At 26.7% G+C, this 13,118-nt stretch overlaps 1 protein-coding gene across 2 annotated transcripts in view; it reads left to right on the forward strand.

The window, feature by feature from the left end:
- The first annotated feature begins 8,030 nt into the window (after nt 1–8,030).
- LOC136072048 (Golgi apparatus protein 1-like) overlaps nt 8,031–13,118 on the forward strand; it is a 69,735-nt gene continuing 64,647 nt past the window's right edge. For both annotated transcript variants that reach the window (XM_065820065.1, XM_065820066.1), the window contains exon 1: nt 8,031–8,231. In XM_065820065.1, coding sequence (XP_065676137.1) covers nt 8,114–8,231 — 118 coding nt within the window. In that variant the 5' untranslated portion in view covers nt 8,031–8,113. The remainder of the gene's footprint in view (nt 8,232–13,118) is intronic.

The following is a 13,118-nucleotide window of genomic DNA, read 5'->3' on the forward strand; positions in this document are numbered from 1 at the left end:
AAAATATCACAGAAGGAATGGACGATAACTCAAAAAAATTTTGAATCATTAAAACCGTTTTTATATAAAATCAAAATTAGTTTTAACATTATTTGCCTTAGCGTCATGGTGTCATGATAAAAATATTGAAAGCGATTCAAATACCTAATTACAATGTGATACACCAAGTTAGAGGTTGGGGCAAGGAAGGTGGGGGTTTATGTATATTTATTATTAACTCATTATCATACAAATTTATGCAAAATTTAAGCTCAACCACTAATGACTACGAATCATTATGCGTGGAAGTCGTTAGCAAAACCTCAAGAAATATTATTATATATGTATTATATAGACCGCCTACAGGAAAAATTAATGCATTTAAAGTTCACATTAAAAAAATAATTTAGAGTAATTCCACGTCAAAACAACCAATTTTTTTTAAAAATGCAACCATATGTCCTTGGATTTTTTTTATATTTTTACCATAGTTAGTACATTATAAAATAAGATAAATCCCAAAATTTCAAGGTCTAACTCCCAACGGTTCGTGAGTAATGGTTGTTTTAATTTTGGCTACTATTATTGTTTTGGTCATTTTCCGCCATTTTTAAATTTACATTTCTCCTTATAAAATCAAGTCTATAAACATGTGAGTTCTAAAAATAAGTGACTTAGTTAATTTCTAGGTGAGGAATTTGAATATATAAATAAAAAACTCAGTTTATAACTAAAAAGTACCTAAATATCAATTATAAATGTTAAAATAATGGACACCTGCCCCAGTAAAATTTTTAGGTGTGCAGTAAATTTTTTATGCTTAAAATTTCAAATTAGATCATTATATGTTTGAAGAACATTGTGTTAAAAAATCATTTCAGCCAAACACATAGTTCAAAAATTTAATGAAAACTATTACAAAAATAGAAAATATTGCATATTTCGCTTATCGCAGCATCCAAAATAAATAAAAATGATGCATACTTGAATTGATATACAATTTTTTATAATATATCCATTAAAAATTAATGATTTACAAATACATACTTATTAATTTTGTTAAAATCTTTTTTTGAAAGTTCGTATTTGTCTGATATTATTTTTGGTGCACTTTTTAATGTTGTTACATTGGTGATTGGTATCCAACAATAATCATCCCTTTTCGGCCAGAAAAACTGTTAAGATGGACCGTGTGGATGCATAAACTTTATTTTTATATCATTATATTCTTCATCTTTTTCTTCGACTACTGCAATCCACCAAAACGAGTCATATGTACATGCGTAATATTTGTATTTCTGCATTAGCTCAGAAGTTATTAAACTTAAATTTTGGTATCTTGATTTTTTAGTTATATTAATAGATTTTGGATTTATATCGTTACTAGTTTTTTTAAATAACATAGATGTTTTCGAAACTGGTATTCAATGGTGAAATCCTCGACTTCCTGGTATTTTTTTTCCCTTCTCAAATCGTTTATTTTATGTAGCTCTAACATTATCCATAGTTCCTTTATCAGTTTTAAAGAACTTTATTGTGAGCATTTTTTGAGAGCAAAATTCAAACATTGCATCGATTGTTAGCATTTGATTTTTCTTTGGACGTTCTCCTGCTGTTGTTCGTTTTACTGTACCACCTATTGCATCACAAGAAGATTTGCCATGACTAGTTGAAAAAAATGTCCATTCAGCTTCCAATAAAAAATCTTCTGATCGATTGCATAGATTTAGAAAATTTTTATAATTTTTATACTGTCCTCCACATACATCAGAAAAGTAATACAATTTGAAAATTAAAGAAGGGTTTCTTCAATATAATTACATAAAATATATTTGAAACCAAATTACCTTTTATTTTTTTAATTTTTATATGCACTTTATAAACATTACAACAATTGCCATTTTTCTTTTCAAATCTTTTTCCAAAGTAGTGAAAATGGTGATTAAAAATGCTGAATAGTTCTTCACAAGCACGCAACTCAGATCTCCATAAAATGTTTTGACGAGTATCAGTGTCTAGGTCATGAAGTAAAAAAATCTCTTTATTTCTAGAATATGAGGTTTTATGGCATTCTGACTTCAAAACTTTACCAATATCATATGAAATCATTTTGATAATGAATTAAATGTTATACTTGCATATTTAAAAATGCACAAGTTTTAGTTACATTATTTATGTAGAATTAATTGCAACATTTAAATTAGATGAATATATCTGAATTCAGCAATTAAACTTTGATAATTGGAAAAGACAAGGAACCAAGGAACAAAAAGGAAATAAAAAAATACATTAAAAAAACTTTCATAACTTAAGAACCACTTAGATTTAGATAGGAATTATCATTTTTTCCTAAAGTACTTTGGCGAAAATTGAAAAAAAAAAATCAGAGAATTTCGGGTTGTATTTTAAGTAACTTCCAGTTAAGTTCTATACTCCAAACCTTTGAATGTTCATACTTATGTCATTTAAAGTGTTTTGCAAAAATTTGCGCTACAAAGAACCTGGGAACAAAAATACCCTAAAAATTAGAAATCTAAAACGTGGGGGAAATTTATTTTTTGAAATACTAACTCTAATATCCTAAATTAGGTAGAAATTTCTTTAAGGTAATAAAATTTCATTGAAAAATAATGATATGGAAAATAACGATTTTTACAACCCCCTTGTTTTGAGGGGGTTGTAAACTTTACATGGTTATACATTTTGAATGCCAAATGACTTTTTGACAAAATTTTAAAAATATGTACAATTTTTAGTCTTATTAAAGCAAGTAATTTTTCTGTTTGGAAAAATCAATTCCCCTCACGTTTGGGCGGATGATTTCTACTTTTTAGGGTATTTTTGTTCCCAGGCTCTTTGCAGCAATTTTTCGCAAAACATCTTTAAATGACATAAGTATGAACATTCAAACGTTTGGAGTATAGAACTTACCTGGAAATTATTTAATTCAAACACCGAAAAATCGTGGTCCGCCCCTGCAATTATATATACATTTTTAGTACAAAAGTATAATATTTACAAAAATATGCATTTGGCATAAATGAATTTTTCACACAATGTTCTTCAAACATACAATGATCTTATTTGAAATTTTAAGCTTAAAAAATTTACCGCACACCTAAAAATTTTACAGTGGCATGTGTCCATTATTTTAACATTTATAATTGATATTTATGTACTTTTTAATTATAAACTGAGTTTTTTATTTATATATTCAAATTCGTCACCTAGAAATTAACTAAGTCACTTATTTTTAGAACTCACATGTTTATAGACTTGATTTTATAAGGAGAAATGTAAATTTAAAAATGGCGGAAAATGACCAAAACAATAATAGTAGCCAAAATTAAAACAACCATTACTCACGAACCGTTGGGAGTTAGACCTTAAAAATTTGGGATTTATCTTATTTTATAATGTACTAACTATGGTAAAAATACATTAAAAAATCCATGGACATAGGGTTGCATGGCCTGGTTGTTTTGACATGGAATTACTCTTTAAAAAAATCAAGTTTAAGTAAAAGTGTTTATTATATCGGAGATATTAGTTTTTACATTTTTGACTATGACGTTAATAAGCACATTAATAATTTCTTTAATGTCTTTTTTCAATCTGGTTACAGACCATTAATCAATAAACCCACGCGTGTAACTAAGACTAGTGCAACATCAATAGATCAAATTTTTACCAATGAATTTTTTTTCATTAAAAACAAAAACAGGAATATTTAAAACGGATATTACGGATCACTTTCCGATTTTTATTATTTCAAATAAATGCAATAAGTCTTATTTTCACAAAAGGAAAGTAACAAAACGACTAATAAACGATACCTCGATTAAATCTTTTCATGGTATTATATCATTTTAAAAATGGGACAAAACTCTCTTAAATTTAAATGCTGATGAAGCCTATGATATCTTCTGAGCTAAGTTTCTTAAATATTATAATAAAGCATTTCCCAAAGTTACAAAATTATTAAAAGAAAAAAGCCTTTTAAGTTCTGGGATAACAAAGGAAGTTGTTAAACCTTCAAAAATAAAACAGCAATTATATTGCAAATATCTTAAAAAAAGAACACTAGAAAATGAAACTAACTATATAAATTATAAACGTTTATTTGAGTTAATTTTGAGACGTTTAAAAACTAATTACTATAGGGATCAAATAATAAAAAGTAATGGTTCACAAAATACATAGCGCATTATTAAGGAAGTAATTGGCAAGAAAAATTTAGACAGAAATGCTCTGCCAAATATCTCATATTCAATAATAAATTAGTTGTTGATAAATTATATAATAGCAGAAACGCTTAATAACTTTTTTGTTACTGTTGGTAAAAGTTTATCCGCAAAATTGAACCATCTAAGATAAGCTTTAAATCATACTTGACATCAAATAATGCTATTATGCCTAATCATAAACTTACAAAGGTAGAATTATTAAATTCAGTATCCATGTTAAAACCTAACAAAAGTTCAGGTTTAGATGATGTCAAGCAGTAATGTCGTTATTAATTCACTAAAATATATTACAATACCACTATTACATATTTTTAATTTATCTTTAAAACATGGAGCTTTTCCTGAAAAATTAAAAAGTGTAAAGGTTACACCAATTTTTAAAGCAGGTGATCCTTCTGATGTTTCCAACTACAGACCGATCTCTGTTCTTAAGAAATATTTAAAGCTTTTGATGAACAAAAATTTACTTTAGGTGTCTTTATTGATCTAAGCAAAGCGTTTGATACCGTAGATCATAATATTCTTCTTTATAAACTTAAAAATTATGGCATCCTAAATTTTAACTTAGATTGGTTTAAGAGTTTCTTGAAGAATAGAAATCAATACATTTTATATGATGGCAAAAACAGATTTAATGACAATTAACTGCGGAGTCCCTAAAGGATCAATTCTAAAACCGCTTTTATTTCTCATTTATGTAAATGATTTGAGTAAATTTTCTAATATCTTAAACTCAAATTTTATTTGCCAACGATACTAATGTATTTTATTCTAATAAAGATATTAATATTCTATTTGCAACAATGAACAAAGAGCTTGCGAAACTAAGCGAATGGTTTATATCGAACAAATTGTCCTTAAAAATTAAAAAATATATATATACTTGCTTCCATCGTCTTTATGATAATGACAACGTTTCCTTAAAACTTCCTAAGGTTTTTATTAATAACTCTTATGTCAAAAGAGAGGGTTCTTTGTTGTTTCTAGGTGTAGTTTTAGATGAAAATGTAACGTGGAAAGAGCACATACGTATAATCCATAATAGAATTTCAAAAAATATAGGCCTCTTCTATAAAGCCAAACAGCTGTTAAACCAAACTTGTTTGAAATTTATTTTTCTTTTATTCATTGCTATCTAAATTACGCTAACGTTGCTTGGTGCAGCACTAATGTATCTAAAAATAAAAAGCTTTTAATTAAACAAAAACACACTGTAAGAATTATTGGAAATGTGGATCGCTTCTCGCACACTAAATTTCTTTTTAATAAATTCAAAATACTCAACGTATTTCAACTTAATTTATATCATATTCTTATATTTGTTATAGTTAAATAAAATGGCACCCATTTTATTTAACTGATTTTTTGAAAAAATAAATCATTTATACTCAACAAGATTTTCAAATAACAATTATATTCAACCAAAAACATATTATTCTGCTACAAAGTTCTCGATTGCAATCAGAGGACCTAAATTATGGAACACGTTATTGGATAATGAGTTAAAAAAAATTCTTCCCTTGATCAATTTAAAAATAAAATAAAAAATAAATTTTTGATAAGTGACAACAAATAAGACTTCTTCTAAAACTTTTAAATAGAAATAATCACTCGTTTTATTTACTTGTTATTTACTTTATTTTTGATCATATTTATTTTTGATATTAATCTGAATTTTTACCTTTCTTTGATGTCCATGTTTTATCTCATTTTTATTTATTTTTTAAATTAAAAATCTTAATAAATAAAAGTCTGAAAAATAAAATTATAGATATATAAAAAGTATTTTTATATTTGCATTTATATATGCATTTTATGTATATATATTGTGATAACCGTTGCATTTGTATATGTATTTTATGCATGTATACATTGTGATAACGGTAATACTTTTTTTTGTTATTTATATTCTTGTTTTGAAGGGGCTTGACGATTAGACTGAATTTGTCTTCTTTTTGCTCTAACCCGTGTTTATACATTTTGTAAAAGTCTAATTTGTAAAAATTTGTAAAAATTTTGTAAAAAAATTCTTTAAGAAAAATAATACTTATAAAGTCACTAACGGGTGATGCGGAAGTTATCGGACAAATTAAAAACGTCAATAACTTATTTATAAATAAAAAAACAAACTACTTTTATATTTTTTTTTAAATTAAGCATTTATCTTTTAATAAAAATATATTATTTTTTATATGAAAAAACACCACCATCTGCAATTGATCTCAATTATGCTCTGACGCCTTTCATATGCGAATGTAAAAAGTTTAAATCAATTTCTTGTAGTTTTAGTTTAATGCGATCAATCAAAACTTGCTCTATTGAAGCTTTCCAATCTCCCTCGTAAACCTTCTGTGCCAAATGTCCCCAAAAATTTTCAATTGGTCGTGCTTGAGGCACATTTGGGGGATTGGATTCTTTATAAACGTAATAGACATATTGGTCCATCCAATTTAGAGAATCTTTAGAATAATGAGAACTTGCTAAATCTGGCCAAAATAAATAGTTAAAGTCTCCATGATACTTGTGAATAAATGAAAGAAGTCGTTTTTCTAAACATTCATTAACATAGATTGATGAATTGATCGCTACAGCCTTGGAAGTGCGAAACAATGGCTCGGACATACCATGGTCAGATATGGCTATCCACATTATTAATATTTTTGGAAATTTCTTATTTCCTATATAACGAACACTTTTTGGGCATGTCTTTTTGTTGTTTGTGTAATATCTAGAATTTCCGGGCATGTTGCCCCCTGCAAAACAAAAGTATTTTTCGTCATCGATGACTAGAAGCGATTTTGTGTTATAGAGTTGGTTAACTAGTTTCCTGCTTCTTTTCTTTGCCTTTATTTGTTGTTCTATAATGTATTTTGGAGTCTTTTCACGTTTTCTATATTTAATATTATTTTTTCTAACTGACGACCAGTTGTCGATTGATTTACACCGAATTTAATACCTATTTTTCTCTGACTGACCCCTTTTCGATTGTTGACAAGTCTCGTTAATTCGGCTTTCTTTTCTCTAGTCCAGGATGTCGGACGACCAGGGTGCTTTCTATCAGAAAACGATTGAACAGTTTTAAGTCTTTTTAGGTTATCATATATTGTACTTCGAGCAAATCCTGCCTTTTCTAAATAATTTACGATTTTTTTTATTTTTTATATTAGGTTTATTTACAAAAAACATTTTTAGTCGCTTTCGAAAAGATTCTCGTTCAGCTGCATTTAAGCTCATTTTAAATAATTGTGTTTCAAATAATAAAGTTTAGATTTTATAGAACGTTTATGCCTACGCATAAAACCACAAAAACTAATTATTATGCTCAAATAATGAAATTAGGATTTGTCCGATAACTTCCGCATCACCCGTTATGCCGAAATTAGCAAGTCTCAGAGCAAAACACAAGTCGATTCCTGAGTTGAGTCACGGGTGTGACTAAAGTCGGACTCGAGTTCGAGTCGATTGACTGGAGTCTTAAGCTTATATATATATATATATATATATATATATATATATATATATATATATATATATATATATATATATATATATATATATATATATATATATATATATATGTTATAGTATGATATAAAAAAACCAGATTTCTTAAATTCTCATTTCCATAAAAATTCATGATAGGCCGTTTAGGTTGTACAAAATCTTTAAAATTTGAATAAAAAAAAAATGTAATTCCTAAACTTTTCTTGACGTAAACAAATAATTATTTGAACTTTATTTAAAAAATGTTTCAGTCAAACTATAATTATAAGAAAAATAAATTTATCGGAAAGAGTGCAATCCGGATTTTAGTTTGCGAAGATCTTTTACGTGTCATAGTCCGTTGTTAAATTTAAAATATACGAATAAATCGTGGAAGTGAAGAAATGGCGGAGTTTAATTATTTTAACCGAACAAAAATAAATTCAATGAAAGTTTACTTACTTCTGATACTTCTACATTTTATTATACATGGGAATGCTAGGCCTCCTAATCAGAAGGAAGGTAGGCTAAATTATATTCCCTTACAATATGATAAATTTTGTAAAAGTTCATAATTATAATATTACATTGCTACTTGTTGACTGAGATTGAAGCAAAATTATTTACAGACAAATAAAAGATATGCACAAGTTTAGCGTCGTGTTTATCATCATAAATTTAAATTGTTAATACTACAAAAAAATAAGGAGCTGATTTTTATATTTATAATAATGATAATAATAATAACAATAACAACAACAAAAATAATAATAACAATAAATAATGCAAGTTCTATAAATAAGTAATTCTATATTTATGTTTATAATATAATAAAATATTATTATAATATTACATTTAAAAAGCTTTTAATTAAAAGTTGAACTTTAATTTTTTTTTCTTTTAAAAACATCAAAACCAATAGTTTTCACTATAAACTTTACACTTTTAAAATTATTCAGAAAAGTTATTCTTAATACATAGCATAGTTTATATTAGTGAGTTTGTTGACATATATCCCCATCTTTTACTTGTTCCGAAACATATTTTTTTTGAAATATTATCTTATAGTGATGGAAGAAAAGATTGTACCATTGTATTTCACAGTATTCACTCTAACATTTAATTAAATTCAAATAATAGACATCATTCAACTAAAAACAATTATTATGTTTAAAGCTGTTATTAAAAATTATATATATATATATATATATATATATATATATTTATATATATATATATATATATATATATATATATATACACTTCTATAAATTGTTGCATTTGGGAGTACAGAAGGTAAAAAATGATTCTTTTGCCGACAAATACGTCACTTTTAATTACTTTTGACTTTTTCGTGTTGTCAGAAAGTTAAAACCCTTAATTTAAATACAAATTAATCGTTTTTTAAAATAAGCGCAAATTTATTTGACCAGAATGTTTTTAAAAACATTCTGAATGTTTTTAATAATATTCAGAGTGTTTTTAATGGAGTGCTGCTACATCAACTGACAAATAGCCTGACTCGCAATGGAGTGCTGCTGCATAAACTATCTTATAGCCTGACTTGCAAGGGAGTGCTGCTATATTGACTGAGGGTTATGTTGGGGCAGGCAGTCTATCAAGTGATAAATAAAAATTCTGGTCTTGCATATTAATTTTTTTTTTGTGTCAACAAAATACGGAAAAACTTTCTGACAACCAGTTAAGAGTAATATATATATATATATATATATATATATATATATATATATATATATAATATATATATATATATATATATATATATATATATATAGAGAGAGAGAGAGAGGAGGAGAGAGAGAGGAGAGAGGAGAGAGAGAGAGAGAGAGGAGGAGAGAGAGAGAGAGAGAGAGAGAGCGCGAGAGAGAGAGAGAGAGAGAGAGAGAGAGAGAGAGAGAGAGAGAGATAGATAGATATAGATATATATAGATATAGATATATACATATTTTTGTGGCAAACCAAAATTTAAGTTTCCAAGTACAATTCATTAAAAAATATATACTGTTGCGCTTTCACTTAAAATGCCTTATGACAAAAAAGTTAAATGTACGCTAAATGTACTCAGCAAATTTTGCGACCTTCGTCCACGCAATGTAAAATCAGTTACAAAATTTCCGCATAATGTTTGTGTTTGTAGTTTGCATGAAAATATGCGATTTGCCTTAAATGCATTAACAAAATCAATTCAAGCGCTTTTAATCAAAGTTGGATCTGAAATGATAAATAACTTTGTTTGTGAACCGTACACATACAATTGCGCCTATGACAAATGCCTTGCATGCAAAGGTATGAAACAGTTCGATAAACACTTGCAAACTGTTAATACATTTGATTTCGAAGTATCCTGGGACGAGTGGAGAAAGCCTGAAACTAAAACATATGCAAACATTGAAAAAATTTCAAAAAAGTCTACTGTAACAGAACTCATCCAACACATCAGCGATGTGTGATAAGTTCGTTAAACACGCATTTGTAAAGAAAAACCAATCAACAATTTTTAATTGAATCAATCAACAATTTTTAACTGAAGGAGGTTTCGATGAGTGTTAATTCTGAAATTGCGGTAATCCAAGTTGACTGGGCTGAAAACGCTAGGTGTTTCTATCAAAATGAGCCACAAGCGGCTCATTTTGGTCAAAATCAAGTTTCTATCATGACCCTAGCAGTCTGGAACATTGAGTTAAAAATATTTGCCATAGTTTCAGATTCAACTGATCATACTTAGTCTTCCGTTATACCGTACATTGACAAAATCCTTCACTTTATTCCTGATCAAGTCAAAGAAGTACACATGTTCAGCGATAATGCCACTTCTCAGTTCAAAAACAAAAGCATTATGGCTGCAATGGTTGTGTTTGAAAAATGTTTTTATAAAAAAATCTTCTGGCATTTCTTTGCAGTGATGCACGGGAAAGGAGTGGTTGACAGAATAGGAGCTACTGTTAAGTGAATCGCAGCCCTGAGAGTTTGAACTAGTCAATACGAAATCAGGTCAGCAGCAGATTTTGCGTTAGCATTACAAGATTTGCAAATATCTGTAATTCACATGTCAGAAAACGATACAAGACAACAAAAAAATGAACTTGGATTCAGTTCAATTTTAAGTTATTCAAGAAAAATCAAAGGTATATCAAAATCACATTATTTTTATGTTCAGAATGATAACGTTGTTCCGATGCTATTTTCACCTGAGTATAATTAAAATTTATTACAAAATAACAAGACTTAATGATTTTAATTTGGCTTTTTGTTTCGTCACTGAACGTTGTGTCACTGAACTGATAGTTTTTTTTCTGTAAAATAAAACGACATGAAAACTTTATTGTTTGTGGCTTTTTTTATGACTACCTTATTGCCAAATGAATAAATTACAACAAAAAATCTAATAAGTCACGCAAGAATTAAAATTTCAGCGAAAACTCCATTTAAAAGTATGCTGATAAAAAAAAACTTTTTTCTGCGTTGCGTCACTGAACTCATGTTTTAATTTTTGCTATGTAGCAGTGTTATGTTAATACAATTGTGTTTAGTTTATATTATAAAATTTTAATTCAAGATTGATTTAGAGTAATAAAAAATTATTTTTGAGTTATAGAAAAATTTCTATTAAAAAAAATCTCTCCGCATGATGCGTCATTGAACTATGGAATTGGCCATATATATATATATATATATATATATATATATATATATATATATATATATATATATATATATATATATATATATATATATATATATATATATATATATACACCGTAAAATTGCCTAAGCTTGGTCACTTAAGCTTTGAACATTTATTTATCACGCAATTTTCAATTTTTTTTCCTGAAACATACAGAAAGTTATATTGATAATTGATATTGTAAAAATAAAAAAATGAAAAATAAAAACTGCTCTTCAATATTTAGTTTAAAATTAAAACATCTACTTTGACCTAACTTTTAATACGATCTCATAAGTTCGGCCACTATATAAATACTATTAATGTATCACAAACTTAACGTCACAAATAATGAAAACTAATTTTTAAATGTTGTTTTATTATAAAATTATGATATAAATTCAGGTAATACCAGTATCTAAGGAGGGCGTCGCCCCAGCTCAAAAAAAAAAGTCTTTCCGGGCACCGAAGAAAACAAAAAGAAGTACATAAAAAAAAGGTCTTTTTAAACATAAGTAGTAGTATTTTTCATTTTTATTGTATTTAGTCAACTATTTTATTACTTTAAATAAAATAGTTGACTAAATACAATAATAAAATTGAAAATATATTTTACAATTAATTTAAAAAGGTTTTTTCAATTAACAAAAAAACACTAAATTGCTTTATGTTTGTTGCCAATTTTTGCACTTATCTTTGACCATAGTAGAACAGCAAGATCCAAACAACCAATCATCACAAGATTCGCAACACATTCATAATTGTCCTTGAGCTGTAATTTTATCTCCAAAAAAATGTCACAAGCTTGATATTTTTCAAACTCAAAGAATCGTCAGTTAATTTTGAAATTATGAACAAATTTATTATTCGAATAAGATACCATGGTGTGTATCCATTATAAAAAAATGTCAACATTTACTGGTAAATTTACAGGTAAAATTACAGGTAAAATTTAGATTCGCAACACTTATCAATATTTTACAATATTACTGCTAGTTAAAGTATCTCAAAGTTCAAAAAAATTTCAAAGTTAGAGTATTTCAAAATTTCACTAGTTTTTATAAAAAATGTAGTTAATTTTCAAAAATTAATAATTTTTTTTTGTAAATATAATTTGATAATTTCTTAATAATACTAAGATTAAATATAATCATTTACTTTGATAATTTGCTTATTTTAAGTTTGAATAGTATATATTTTTCAAATTGTTGTTTTGTTATAAAAAAATTATATTTACGAACTAATTAAAAATTTTATTTGAGAAAAAAAATTTGTAAAAGTTGAGTTTTGCATACATTATATATATTTTTTCTTAAATGACCGAAGTTACATGGTGACCGAACTTAGGCAATTTTACGGTTACAATAAACAAACAATAAACACAATATCCTTAATAATAATTAAAAAAAAATCCATTTTTAACACACTCGTCATCGTTCAAAAAACTTTTATATAATCGTACAGCCTGGATTTTATTTTGCTGTGCAAAAGAATTACATTTTAAATGTTGCCTAAATTGTTATTGTTGTTTTATGTTTGTGTATAAGTAAAAGTTATATGCCTGACTTTATTACCATCATTCAATAAATATCAGCTTCTATCTTCCTCAAATACAATAATTAGTCAAACAGTTATCCTCAATTAAGCATTGATGGTAATAGAAACCAGTTCTTTTCGACACCATTAAAAGTTGCTTTATTTCAATTTTATTATTTTATAATAT

This window comes from Hydra vulgaris, chromosome 15 (assembly GCF_038396675.1).
Source record: "Hydra vulgaris chromosome 15, alternate assembly HydraT2T_AEP".
Taxonomy (NCBI): Eukaryota; Metazoa; Cnidaria; class Hydrozoa; order Anthoathecata; family Hydridae; genus Hydra; species Hydra vulgaris.